General features: G+C 34.8%; 1 protein-coding gene across 2 annotated transcripts; it reads right to left on the bottom strand.

Moving 5' to 3' along the window:
• Window positions 1-2976: 2976 nt before the first annotated feature.
• Window positions 2977-13953, bottom strand: LOC130645454 (Golgi-associated PDZ and coiled-coil motif-containing protein-like). Of its 2 annotated transcripts, none has more exons than XM_057451449.1 (7): window positions 13568-13953; window positions 7951-8115; window positions 7140-7315; window positions 6303-6585; window positions 5465-5715; window positions 4693-4794; window positions 2977-4261 (listed from the first exon to the last, which is right to left on the bottom strand). In XM_057451449.1, exons 1-7 carry the CDS (start codon window positions 13781-13783, stop codon window positions 4057-4059), a joined length of 1398 nt encoding a protein of 465 aa, XP_057307432.1. In that variant the 5' UTR covers window positions 13784-13953; the 3' UTR covers window positions 2977-4056. The 2 variants fall into 2 exon arrangements, with proteins under 2 accessions (XP_057307432.1, XP_057307433.1); XM_057451450.1 differs by lacking the exon at window positions 13568-13953 and adding an exon at window positions 9943-11288.
• Window positions 13954-14758: the final 805 nt, after the last annotated feature.

The raw sequence follows: 14758 nt of genomic DNA, 5'->3' as shown, positions 1-14758 counted from the left end.
CAATTGAAAGCCCAGGGGACGTATTTGTAAGGAATGATTTTGAGCAGAGGGTCGTTCCAGGGGGGGGGGGAAGAGTTGGGTAATTAGGAGGGGGAGGCTTAAGTAAGAAACTTATATCCCCCCCCCCCCATTTAAAAATATTTAAATACTAAATACGTAAAGAAAAGTGATTTAAAAGATCTGAAAAATGAAAATCTATATTTTTTTTTATTTAATAAAAAAAGTATTATAAAATCAGATTTTCTCGAAGAATTAGTTAATGAAGATGATTTTGAATCTTCAGTCTGGCCACCATCTCTCCTCAGGGCGTAATTAAACAAAGTACAAGACTTGAAGAAATGCATAATCTCCATAAAATTACAATAACTTTAAAACAACATAACAAAGCAAAATTAACAAAAACAACTGCGAAATGTTATCGTCCAGTTCTTGCTTGCAACTCTGTCTACTGTCACATATTTTCAAAGAAACGGAAAGTATGAATAATAAAAAGTCAAAAAAATAACACAATACTTTTTATCAAAACATCCTGATGCTGACAACGTGAAAATAGATAAAAAAAATTTGAATTGTTTGCAAAGCGACAGCGTGCGGGTACAATTGTTGATATAAACGTATCGTATAACATGATTTATTGCTTCTAGGAAGATTCCATAAGTCAGAGCTTTGATGAATTTCTTTATAGTGTTGCAATTGTTAAAGGCCATGCATGAAAACCCCACCTACCTGATTTTTCAAAAACTGAAAACATTTATGACTCAGAATGATAATAATATTAATTTCTCAATAAGAAACATTTCAGAATATTTTTTTTGTCTAGTGTAAAATTTGATTGTTTAAGCCTGAGGTTTTATCATAGTTTCATAATCTTTTTTGTTGACACCTAAGGTTTCTAGGACGAAGAGTGACGTCATTATCTGGATTAACTTCATGACGTTTAAAACACGTTTTAGATAAGGCGTTTATTCGAAGACAGAATTTTTACATTTTCTTTCCCAACTAACTTTAAGCACTGGCGTCTTTATATTTTATTAATTACTGTGGCTCCATGCATATAAGATTGGATTATTCTAGCCCAGTTAACTAAGCTTTATTCGAGGACATCAAATTCAGTTTTTCTCAAAGAAAAGCTTAGGCACAAACAAATGTCAGAGCAAATCCCTAAAATTCAAATCCACCTCAAAGCAAACCCCGAATTACAATCATCCAATCAGCCCCAAGTCGACCTGGTCACGTCTTACCCAACTAAAAAATCGAAGAATCAATGATATATTTGTTCTGAGGTGAGTGAGGCCATTCAAAACAAAGAATTTTCCGATATTGGCCACGTGAGCAAAGAACAATAGAATTAACCAATCGAAAAGCGCGGTCAGTATTCTAACTGTAGAAAAAATCGCTTGAGATAGACCCGAGATAGACCCAGTGTAATTTTTCCCACCTTAACAATTCCGAATTTCTGGCTGTAAGAAAAATTATGCTGGGTCTCCTGGTAAGCCTTATTCACAATTTTTTCTAATCCAAATAAAAAAATCACGAAGGTTGTTTTTCTCGCCAAAAAGGAACCCCTCGAATGTTTATGCTCTAAATTTCGCGTATTCTTTCCCTTCGTGGTAGAGGGAGCCAGACCTCAATTTTACTTGAAGAATTTTCTCTGTTTTGTTTTGGCAAACGTAATGCCTAGAACCTTCCTCATCTTATTTGATACACCTTTCTCTTGAGATGCTGTTTTCGTACTTTCGAATATCTTTTTTTTTTGATGTTTTCAGCCACGTGAAACTTAGAAAACGTTAGATTCGCACTGGCAACAAACTAAACTGATTAATGACAGCTAAAACCAATCAGATTTGCTTATTCACTACCTGTAATGTAAGTTTACATAGCTTGTGTGTTGAAATATCAATATTAGCTACCTAGGAGGAGATATAACTAACATTTCCATTTAACGAACATTCTGTCCTCCCTTACAAAACCCTTCAATATATCGATCTCTCGGTTTTAGGAAATGTTTGAGGAGTCCCTGGAGGATTAAAGATTTCTAACTATTTTTAATTTCCAACCGTATCTAGTACCAAACTAACCTTACCTACCGAAATTGCTTTACAATAAACGCGAAGTTGGAAGTGCACCCTTGTTCTCAGTGGGGGTTTTTTTCAATATTAAAAAGCGAAAGAACCCTGTGAACGAGGTTGGGTTAAATTGATACACAAGGTCACAGTAAAATTCTATACCTTTTTCGTGACTAGACGAAGTTAATTTATTTTTAAATGCTTTCCCAGAACTTTGGTCAATTCTTTTAATAAGTCCGCCTGTTTTGGTAACAAACTAACCTTACCTACCGAAATTGCTTTACAATAAACGCGAAGAACCCTGTGAACGAGGTTGGGTTAAATTGATACACAAGGTCACAGTAAAATTCTATACCTTTTTCGTGACTAGATCGAAGGTAATTTATTTTTAAATGCTTTCCCATAACTTTGGTCAATTCTTTTAATAAGTCCGCCTGTTTTGAACAGAGTCAATTAACGAGAACTTTTCGATGTCGTGTAAAATTTTTCTATTTTTTGCAACAGTAGAATGGTTTCACAGGTCAAATTTGAAGAGGGCAGTACAAAACACTTAGCATTAAGCAAAGGTAATTTTCGTGTTATAAGCGGTCAGCGGTGCTTTTTATTGAAGCGTTCCCTGGACGCAGCCTGCAACGTTTGGTGGGCATCAGCATTAGATTTTTTTTGGCCACAACACCAGCACTTTGGCCGCTTTGTAAGCTAACACAAGTCAACTTCCATCATACGTTTACAAACGGACTTTTCTTTTCCAAAATCGCTATGATTTTTAGCGCAATGTGATAAATAAAGCCATTCCTTAGTCGTAAATAAATCCACAGTTCCGCCGTTCCTCACATTTTCATCCTTCGTACAAATTCCGCTCCTCTGATCTTCAGTCCTAGAGTTAATTTTTGCGTGAAAACAAAACAAATTTAGAAGTGTAAAATTGTATTAAAGAAATCTATATCATAAAATATATGAATATCATAAATTTACATACATTAACTTACTCTATCACAATAACATTAAACTTGTTTATCTTGTTCGACCCCCTTTACACGGGCGGTGATTTCTACGTCACAGGTTTACGGAGTAAAGTAAAATTTAAACAAAATTTAAACGTCAATATGTACTGGTGTTGACTCACAGCCCGTGTAATCAGGGCCAGTGTAGCATATAGAAAATTTAATCAGGGATGGCAAAAATATTAAAAAAATATACATCTCGAAAAAAATTTAAAACAAAAATTGGACCCTGAATGGTCTTGCAAGATGACAGATTTTTTATATTACGCTTCTTCCGTTGCTTAAAAATTTATAATCGCGATAGAAAGCATGCGTGTGACATTTATTTTCTTTACGAGATTCCACCAATTTTTTTTCGGTGGTTCATGCAAGATCATGCAGTTTAAGAGTAGCGTTTACATGAGAGTTTCACTCTGCTGGAAGAAAAGTAGAAATCACGTAGGCCTTCGTTAAAAGCGTCGGATTTTTTTACATAAACCACCGAAATGAGAATTTCACTTTCGCCCTTAAGACAGAAGTGAAATATTACAGCAAATGTAAAAAACTGATGCAAACACACCGTCATGAGTGCTCATGCGCACGTGCACTTATCATAGGGTCGGTGTAAAAGATAGCAACGGCCCGAAATTTTACTTCACTTATGTAAACACAACAAACAACTGTCCCGTTCCTTGAGAAATAATTAAAACCTTATATTAGACAATAAATAGCTTTAGAAGTACCATTCAATGATGTAAATTTTTAATCTGATATTAAACTTTAAATTGCTAATTCGTAGCTTTCTTTCGGTTTGTGGTGAAAATTATTCTAGGTTTACTACATCAGCCAAGGCAACACGATAAACTCGTTAATCATTTAACGAACTAAGCATGGACGTTAAGTGGTGCAAAAATTGAAATAACACCCAATAATGTGCACCCAAAGCAGCCACCATTCCTTCGATGCGATCATCTTGCGGTCATCTTTAATAATTTTCGCAACAAAACTCAGGAATCCAGCTTTCCATTTACATCCTCTGCACTAAATACACGTTTACTCATGCCCGGATACTTCGCACTGGTTGGAGTACTAGGTACTGAATAAGTCTGTTGTTTAGGTGACGAAATTTTCATTGAATTCAAGTCATTAGTAATTTTGCTATTGTCAGTCTCCGAAGTATTAGGAAGGTTGGAGTTGATACTGTTTGAAATGCTAAAAAAAATAAAAACCTGACACTATATCTTCAACACGATGAAGGCGAATGGCCCTCTCTTAACAGGAATAAATAAAGCCTAGAATCTTTTAATCTGGAATAATTTAAATCACACTTCACAAAAACAAACCATATAAAACATAAAATTTCTTTATTCCTCGAGGGAGATTCTCCTGAAAGCCATTTACTAGCAAAAGCATAGATGTTTGTCGGGTTCGCAAAAAATAAATCCCGCTAATATATTTCTGCGAACTGTATTCACAAAAAAAAAATACCACAAAACGCGAAATATTTTACCACTGAATCGTAAAAATAAATCCAAAAAAAAATAGTGTTGATTAATCCTCTTGGGTAAAGCGTTAACTATTAAACATGTCAGTAACGTTTTGGAACATAATTTCCAAAGCATCATCGACAATAAAAAGCTTACCCGTTCTTTAATCTCTGTGGATCACCAGGAGAATTGGTCGTGTACACCTCGCCATTTGTAAGAAAGTCGCTAGGATCGTCTACAATGCCAACAGAGCTATACCTGAAAGATAAAGAAAAAAATGATAAACAAACCGTTCAGATAAAAGAAAATGTGAGAAGATTTAATTCTTGTATGGACGTGCTTAGAGAAAGCATCACCGCAACTAACGATAACAAAGCGCTTTTTCAGTTTTTTTATACTGAAAATTTTCAGGTGTTTTTTGACATAAAACTTAACTTTTACGAGGTCTGCGGATTTAACCTTGGAAAATTTTGCAAAGAGAGAACATCTCTTCTAATTTATACAGCTTTCAGGGGCGTCATTTTTGTGGGAGACAGATTAGACTGCTAAAATAAAACTTATGTTGTTTATCATCCAAGTGGTAACAAAAGGAAAAATAAGTGTAAACCGTTTTTTACAAAAAAGAAAAAAAAAATCCAAATTTTACGACAATAAGTTTTTGCAAACTTTGGAAATACCGAGTTTTCAACTAATTCAGGAAGGACCTCCTTTTCGAGAAATTGACGAAAATCCACTAATTTCGGGAAAATAATTTTCAGAAGGCACAGTGAATATTTTTGGAAAAAATGGCTGTCACTACTGCATGCTACAAACAATCTTATAAGTTTGTACAAAAAACCTTACAATTTCCAAATGAGGCTTGGCATGTTTCTTATATTTCTTATTTTTATAGTGTCATGTTTCTTACTAAAAAAATAACGTGTCATACCTTAGACTATCATCTTCTTCCCAGTTGTCTTCCTCCCCCGAATCATCAACATCAACATATAGAACTTCCATGGTAATGTCGCCATGTACGCGCGACAACACATGTACAGCCTCTCCATGTGACGCGTTCTGAAGGTCGGTGTTATTAACTGTCAAGATAGCGTCGCCAACATAGAGTTCTTTACAACGCGCGGCTGGCATGTCATCGTGAATTTCTGATATTATGATTGGCACGCCGTGCTCTTTGCCACCCTGTTATTAAAAAAAAATATTATTGACATATTTTGAGTGACAAATTCTTTGTGCAGACAATTTCAACAAACTTGAAAGATCTGCATTTTTTAAGCGTAAGTTTCGTGCCAAAAAAGCAATACAAAAAAGAATACAAGCTTTATTATGAACACACAGACTTCTCTTCGTCCGATATTGTTGCGTAAAAGGTTTCCCAGGTTTATTAGAAAAGCTGTGAGATAAATTTTCCCATTTTTTTCAATATGAGCGGGGAAGTATTTATAGAATAAGACAAGTGGTGAAGTTTCCCTTTTTCTTATGAAGAGTACAATATACGTGAATATTTTTTGCGTAAATGAATTTTTGCAATAATAATCCTACACAAAAAAATTGAGATGTTACCACCAGCCATAATAAATCCACAGGAAATGGAGTTCTATTAAGCGGTTGTGAGAATTAATCTAAGCCAAACTTTACAAACAAAGCATTAAAGAGAACTTGCTCAAACGAAATGCAATCCGTGTAAGGTACTTCACTAGTTAAAAGCAATTTGCAGGAACTATACTCTCAGTTTCACATTATGAAAAAATAATAACAAGGAAAAATACCGTTATCGACACCCCCAAACCTTCGCTTTTGTCTCTGTGTAACTTCACGAGCCTCGGTTCACCAATTCCCCTCTTCTTGCGAGCAACAGTTAACATATCATCGTCTTCGTGAATTTGAACTTTTTCTGGAGCAGGTATGGGTTTGTCAGGATCTTGTCGACCACGACATGCTCTGATGACAGTCTTGTGTCTGTGTAGGTGGATTTCTGCTTCTATTTGATTCCACAGAACGTTGTGATCTTGTCCTTTTAAATCACGACCTAACAACTGTATTTGTTGAATCCTTCAATAAGAATGAAATTTACTTCAGTATAACTATAATTCAGCGAAAAAAAAGTTTCGACGGATTTTCGCCCAATTTCGCAACACTCTCAAAAAGTTATTTCTGCTAAAATATGGCGAAATTCTTGGGGTTTTCCGGGGGTGGGTGAGTTGTAATGTATGGTGTATAATAAGTATGACATCTCTAATTTGGATAGCTTTAAACTACTTCGCTTATGGGTTTCTAATTTTAATGTAAATTTTATTATTATTATTAAGTTTATTTTATTAAAATTACTTTTAGTCTGGTTTCAAAAACTTACTTTGTTTGACATGCACTTCTTTATTGATCGTGAAGAAAGAATTCTTGGCTGAATAAGCCAAAGAAGGTTCACAAAAATGTTCTCAATTTTTGTCTCCCCATAAAGTACAAAAAATGTAAATATTGTTAAAAAGTGGAAAAGGAAGATGAAAATGATATTTGGGTTCGGTTCAACAACACTGTTAATGTATACATGTCATAATCATCATTCAAGAAAGGACACAACACTGATAGCTAAAAAAAAACTTTTCTACCTGCCAGCAAGCTCTTTGTCTAAATATTTAGCTGCAAGTCTTGCACCGTGCACTTCACCTAATAATTGCACTGTATAATTTCGCATTTCTTCGTTTTCTTTTTGGTATTGCTTTGCTTCAGCCTCAAGACTTGCTTCTTTCATAGCATCCCGCCTGAATTGAGTAAGTTCATTTTCCTGCAAACAAATATTGTACATCCAAAACACAAATTGCATGAAAGAACGATTATTCCTGCTCCATCGGTACATATTTAATTCTTTGGTGCTTATTAAATTTTTAGAGCATATCCAGAAATTCCAACCTCCTCCAATCTCTTACAAGCACAGAATAAAAGTACGATATCAGGGGTGTCCACTAAATATTATCCTCATATTTTCCCCTAGTATCAATTTTTTTAACAAAGTTATAGCATGTATAACAATTTAGCTATAACAAACACGTTGTATAATATTTAAATAATCGATTTTCCCTAACTTTTCAAGCTTTTTTAAGGAAAAATTCTATATTTATTGAAACCTTGAATTACCCCCAGAATGGCAATTTGATACGACAATACAAACAGTAAAAAATTAATGCTAATTCTAAGAACTTTAATTGCTAATTATTAGAAAAATGAAAATGATTTAAATCAAAAAATTTAAACCTATAATTCCTGACATATTCTTAACATATGAAGGAATTTCCTGACATTCCTGACTTTCCCCTGACATTTTGACAATAATTTGTAAATTTCTGACTTTCGTAGCAGAGTGAAGAGCTTGAGTCACTCTCAGACCCTGTGTCCATTACATTAGTACATAAATATTCTTACCAGCTTTGACTTTATGCTGTTTGAATCAGGGGTATTTTCTCCAGATGAATGCAGCTGTAATTGAACAGCATGAAGTTGAAGGAGAGTGTTTTTTAATTCACTCTCCAACACGGTTACTTTAGCCTGTGCTTCAGTCATGCCAGATCGTAATGCAACAAGTTCTGCCTGAAAACAAAATATGATTACATATTACTATAATATATTACATGCATGTTTAAGGCAAAATTACAAGCAAAACACAGTTAAAATATTGCCACAATGCTATTATATCATATATTTACTTTAATAAAAAACACAGAAACTTCTCTTGGTTCCAGCATTTTTACTTTCTTGAGTTTATATGCCATAATAATGTCATCAAACCAAAGTTAATTTTAGCGTTTGAAGATTTTTTTCTTTTTTATCAAGCTGTGCAGATGCTTAAACTAATAGCCATCTATTTAAGTTATCAATTTTATTTACTACTAACTTTTTTAATTCTAACAAGCATTGTTACGGCAGATTTGTTATTTCTTTGATAACTGCAACAAAAATATATGGCATTGAGTCACCCAACTGGTTCTGTATTTAAATTAAAATATTTGATATAAATCAAAAAAGTAAGAATGACAAAAAATATTATATGCTTATGCCAATCGCAGCCATTATTATCCCCTATTATTGTTTCCATCCCCTATGTTGCTTGGTTAAAAAAGAAATTAGTGAAAAGCCCCAAGATGTTAAATGATTACAAAATGATTACAAAGATTTACAAACATTCTTCGAGAAAGGCTACGCCTGACCAACAACTGATCAATTGTATCCTTTGGAAGGAAAAAGTTGGTACATTCCACATTTTGGTGTCTACCATCCAATGAAACCAAACAAAATAAGGGTTGTTTACGATTGCAGTGCTCCATCAAAAGGAATGTCGTTAAACATGAAGCTGTTACAAGGATGGTTTGAGGATGAACAGTTATTTGAAGAACCAAAGATGGTTTACTGGTCCTGAATTTCTACATCAACCGTTACAACCTTCAAATAGTGTTGATAACATGGAATTTACTCTGTCACATAATGATCCTGAAGTAAAAAGAGTCAAGGTAAACCGTACCTCTATTCAGAACGACGTGTTGTTAAGACTAACATCAAGTATATCGAAATGGATGAAGTTGAAGAGACTCGTTGCTATTATGTTACAATGGGTGAATCGTAAACAGCATAGATATAGAAGACTTGCAAAAAGCTGAAACGGTCATCTTAAAATTGGTACAGCATACGAACTTTGCTGATGAAATAGCTGTTCTAAAGAAAACCAGTACCGAAGATGGTTGGATACCAGTGGTAAAACGTGTAAGTTCCCTGTTTAAATTGTCTTCTTTTCTCGATTGCAATGGAATACTGAGAGTTGGTGGACGTTTATCAAGAAGTGAAATGGAAGAATATGGAACAGTTCACCCCATTATTCTACCCAGGAATGGTGATGTAACAACAATGATTGTACGTAAGTGTCATGAAGATGTCTGACATAGAGGTAGAGGTTTTACAATCAGTAACTTTGTTGGAGCTAAAAAGGAGTTGAAAAAAGCCCTGAATGAAATGGATGACGATAAAATATCTACCTTCCTTCAGTTACAGGGAGGAGATTGGTTCAGTTGGAAGAGAAATCCACCAACAGCGAGTCACTTTGGTGGAATTTGGGAGCGTCAAATTCGAACTGTGCGCTCAATCTTGACGTCACTGTTAAGAACGCATGGTCATATCCTAAACCACGAATCCTTTAGGACATTGCTAGCTCAAGTCGAGGGCATTGTGAATTCAAGACCTCTCACGTGCAAAACATTAAGCAATGCAGATAGCCCACTTTCACCATTGAATCTGCTTACTATGAAATCAAACGTAATTGTTTTGCCACCTGGTGTTTTTGACAAACCTAATCTTTACAGTCGGCGACAATGGAGATATATCCAGCATATTGCGAATGAATTTTGGTCAAGGTGGAGGAAAGAATACCTGCAAACTCTCCAAAAACGAACTGTTTGGCAACACAAGCGACGTTGCTTCCAAGTTGGCGACATCGTAATATTGAAAGACGAATCTGAACATCGTTCTGATTGGAAATTGGAAGCTAGAATAACAAACACGTTTTATAGACAATGACGGACTGGTTCGATCAGTGTCACTGAAAACTACATCTAATCAGCATGAACTAGTACGTCCAATACATAAGTTGGTGTTGCTTGTCGAAAATAATTAAATAAACGATTCCCAATCAGGAAGCCATGGTTTTGTATATTTTGATTAAATTGTTCTAGTTAGTTTTTGTCAAGATGTAAGATATCATCTTGAGGGGAGCCATGTTGCTGCTGCTGAGGCACAGCAATGCCAGTGTCTAGGCATCCCTTAAGACCGTGTTTATATTGTAGTGTGTGTATAGCTTTATTTCTGTTGTGTGTAGCCTTAAGTTTTATGTGTTTCACGTCATTAACTTTATGTTACATGTTAGTATTTTAATGTATGTTATTGCTGTCTTGTTCCTCTGTTCTTATGTCTGTTAACGGCCCATTGTGGTACTTGTAAAGTTCTTTTGTTTTTTGTATTATTAGTTTGTTGTGTTTTACATTTTTAGCATGTAGTGGATTCATGTGTGCGTTTTTACTTAGTATGTGTGCGTGTGATGTTGTTTGGTGGTGGTTTAGTGAAAGTGGTTTAGTAAGATATTTTGTTTTGTTTTTATGTTTCTATATTTTGTTCGTACATTCTTGTTTGCTTTCTTTTATTATTTGCTTATATTATTTTTTAAGTAAAGTTTTGTATTTTATTTAGTGTTTATGGATTAAAACCTATTGTATGTAGCATTAAATTCGTATCCGTTTGAACCCTAACAAATAGTGTCGACTTGTGTGTGTGCGACACTAATACCCTATTTTATCAGCCATCCCCTATTATTGTTTCCCCTTAAAACGCTAGCCATGAGCACAAAGAATCATGAGAACAAATTAGTGAGGGTATTTTCATGTGCACATGTGTGTTAAAAGTAATTTTTGATTTAAAGTTGTTCCTTAGCAAATTACCAAAAAAATGGGTGGCAAATATTTTGGTCCCATGGGACCAAATTTGATGACATCATCACTTTCACTGTCAGCAAAAAAATAATTTATATGTCATGTTATATATGGTCAGAAAGAGGAGATCGAGTGGATCAAAAAAATGTAAGAACCATGTCTTTAAAAGGTAACATTTGAAAGATATTACTATTCAAACTTTGGACCAATTAACAGACCGGTAATTTTCTGACCCAGCACAAAAATGACTAACTTTTTCAATAGCGAAGTTTTTTTATTGAATTTTGGTATGGTTTTGGGTCACCCTAATGTCTTTTTTTAGTTTGATCAAAATTTAATGTTCAAATCACTTCGAGGGATAATTTTCAGACCAGTAATTTACAGATCAAAGCATGTTATTTAGTTGTTTTACTTTCTTTCTTTAAGGCTATTTCAGAAAGTTAAAAAAATTGCTGAAAATAATGACAAAAACAACTCCAGCAATGCTTGTACAATGTTTCATTCACTCATCATCACTAGAACTATATTCATCTGACTCGGATTTATCCTTTGCACCACCACTGTTTTGACGCGCCGAAATTTTTGCTGCATTTACATCAGTTGGATATGCAACTTGTTTTGCAATTACAAGAACTTAACTCGATGAGTAATAAGTTACCGACTTTATTTGTTTCCTAACCATAATTGGCTGCATTTGGAAGTTGTTGAATGAGGATATGTGATCTTTGTAAAACCATTGAAATGAAGTGACATCTGAAAATTTTGTACTTCAATGCAGCTAATGTTGATGGCGACATGTCAGCATTATACTGGAATTTGGAGAATAAATGCAAATGCAATTGAGATAGTGATACCAGGTCTGTAGGACATTTATTCCACTTATACATTGAAACCATAAAACGTTCTAAGCTTTTCAGTGTTTCCAGATTAGGAAGTTAGACATTATATTTCCAAGTGTTGATAATGCCAGAACCACCTAATTATCTGCCAGTAAAAAAAAATTCACCCAAGCAGACTTAAAACGTCCAGTTTGGTCACACTCTGTGAATGTAGAATAGCTTTCGCATGTACTGCAACAAGGGCTTAAAAATAATTATCAATATCGCGTACGGTAAAACCTCACCCTGTTCTAAAAATGGTAACTATTGGTAACATCTCGTAGTAGTAAATTAGGTAATTAGTTTTTAGAGCCAGAAGGGCTTGCCGCTGAAAATGTAAACATTTAAAAAAGGTTTATGAGAGTACCCAAGGCTGAGAAAAAGACAAACAATGAAGGAAAAGAAACACAAAGGGTTGGAAATGTCAAAGGAATTACACAGTCAGCACAACACGTTACTAATATATACACTAAAAAGTATGGTAACGGAGTGTCTTCTGGCAAAAAAGTCATGTGGCTTGGTTTCTAATTAATCAGTTTTGGATAAGGTACAAGTTTCTGAATTGGGAACCTAGGTGTTATGTGTTTTTTTTAAAAAAAGAAATTGTTTCCGACTTCTCACACTGTTTTTCTGTTTGGTTGGGGGATGGTGGTAAAATATCACTAATACAGGGGTAAATTTGATTAGAACTGCACTAATAAGAGAAGTTTTTATATAATATTTTTTATTGGTAAATAAGTTTATTGGTAGGGCTTTCTATTGGTCAAAAGATTAAAATTATTTGATTGTTTACCACAAGAAGTGAGAAATTGTACAGAATGCAATGTTCCAGTATTTAAAAGGTTGCTGGATAGGTTTCAGTCCAAAATCTCAAATGAACCCATAATTATAGGGCTAACAGCGAATAAAAGGGCAAATTCAAACTCCCTTTTACATATGGTTTGGTGTGTGGAAAGATGAGACTGTTTGTGCTGCCTTTTTTCCTTTTTTGGTGGCGCTGTAGATTAGTTGTTATAGCTCTCGTACTCTGTGCGGGAGACCGGGGTTCGATTCCTCTTGACGGCGATTCAACATGGGTGAGTGAGTGTTACCATAGCCCCGGGTTAACCCAAGCCATGCAAGGGAAATTGAGGACATGGCTCACTGTGTGGGCCGTTGGATGTTGCCAGAAGTTGTCTAGTAGAGTGCAGGTTATAATTGGGACCAGGACTCTCCATCTAAGCCATGGCCCCTCCTGGGAATAATAGACAGGGTATATCCCTCGATATTTGTGAGGCTAGCCATTTAAAATATGCACATCTATCTATCTGGCATGCAATTCAAATGAAGACGGTCATTTTGGATGATAATCTTGAAGCATCGCTTCAAAAGTAAGTACTATAATGAAGAAATCCAAATTAGCTTGCAGAAGATGGAAAACTAAAATTGGTTTCCATATTCAGAAACTATTTGTTACTTTTACACACAAAAAAAGTTTCTGAATATGGAAACTGTTTCTCAACAAGGAAACTGTTTCCATATCTATCTGTACATTATAACTGCCAATGGGATTATTGCATGTTTGAGGGCAAACAAATACTGTGGTCAGATGTTCCTAAATCATTTTTTGCAAGTCATATAATAAAGTGTATTGTTTGCCCCAGGAAGCTAGCTGGCTTACACAATAAACAAAAACAGTGCAATAAAAACCTTTACCTCCAGTTTAGCATTTGCTTGAAATATTGTCTGAGATTTATGAGCTAACTGAGCAAAGGAAGAGGATAATGCAGTTATTTTCTGTCGGCCTGCATGAGTCAATTCTATCTGGTCAATATCAATTTCTCCCAGCAAAATATCAAGTTCAACAAACGCTTTATCAAACTCTTTTTCTAATAAGTCTAACCAGCGAAACATTGAAACAGCAAGGGCCATTATAAAAAGTGTAGCTAGTACCAATACTATCTTTTGCTACTGGTTGGACTATTTATATGTGTGGTGGCTGAGTAGTAAGCTAGCAAACAACTGTTTGTTTGTTCGTTCCTCCTATTGTGACATGCAAGATTTTTATCAGCCGTCAACAAGCCTGGAAAACCCGATCGAACGTCCCCGATATGCTCTCCTCCTTCGAAGTGCGCAGGGATACCCTTCATTTAGTGTACATATAATGTGGGAATATCGTATTTTTCTGAATTTCAGTGGCGAAAATTTTAGCGTCGCATTTCCCGGCTGACAATTATTCGTATAACAAGAAAATTGGGAAATACTCATAAAGTTCATCAGCAAAGTTTAGTGTCTTCTGTCTTAATAAGTCAGAGAGCAAAACATGTCTTCCATTGTATCAACGTTTTAAAATTACAACAAGATCAACTCTTCCATCAACAGCGAAATCAATGAACGAAAGAACAAACGAACGAATTTTGTTTTAAATTACTCATAAATTTTTTTGCGCCAGGGATCTACAGGAATAACCTTCCTCATGTATCAGGAATGTCCCTGTTGTATTTGTTATGGCCGCCTTTATTAACACTCTTAACTCGTTGCAGGTTTTTTTTTGTCTAACTTCACTACATCTTTTTCAATCATTAAAACTTTTGGATTTCCTGAAAGATATCTTATTATTATCACAATAAGTTTCTACTTTTTTTTAACAACATGAGATGAGAAAGTGCTTTTTGATATTGTTGTTATGGTCGAGGAACTCTTAATTTTTGAGTCGTTTTCGAACAGAGTTCAAAATTAAAACACATATGACATATTGTTTGTTTTCTGTATAAATACTCATCTCCATCAAGCTATTTCTTCCTCCAATGTAGAGGTTTTTTCTACTACCGGACAGCCAATTAAACATTTTATTATTTCGCAATGCACGCAGTGTAAACAAGCTTTATTAATAAGCCTTATTTATAA

The sequence above is a fragment of the Hydractinia symbiolongicarpus genome, chromosome 5 (genome assembly GCF_029227915.1).
Source record: "Hydractinia symbiolongicarpus strain clone_291-10 chromosome 5, HSymV2.1, whole genome shotgun sequence".
Classification (NCBI taxonomy): Eukaryota; Metazoa; Cnidaria; class Hydrozoa; order Anthoathecata; family Hydractiniidae; genus Hydractinia; species Hydractinia symbiolongicarpus.
The sequence above is the reverse complement of the archived record's forward strand: the minus strand, read 5'-3'. Positions and strand labels throughout refer to the sequence as shown.

Excerpts from the sequence above, each read along its gene's own strand:
- LOC130645454 (XM_057451449.1), bottom strand. The coding sequence starts at position 13,783 with ATGGCCCTTGCTGTTTCAATGTTTCGCTGGTTAGACTTATTAGAAAAA. Across the intron at positions 7,316-7,950 it reads ACAGCATAAAGTCAAAGCTG|GAAAATGAACTTACTCAATT; the intron begins GTAAGAATATTT and ends ATTTGTTTGCAG. Across the intron at positions 6,586-7,139 it reads GACAAAGAGCTTGCTGGCAG|GATTCAACAAATACAGTTGT; the intron begins GTAGAAAAGTTT and ends TTCTTATTGAAG.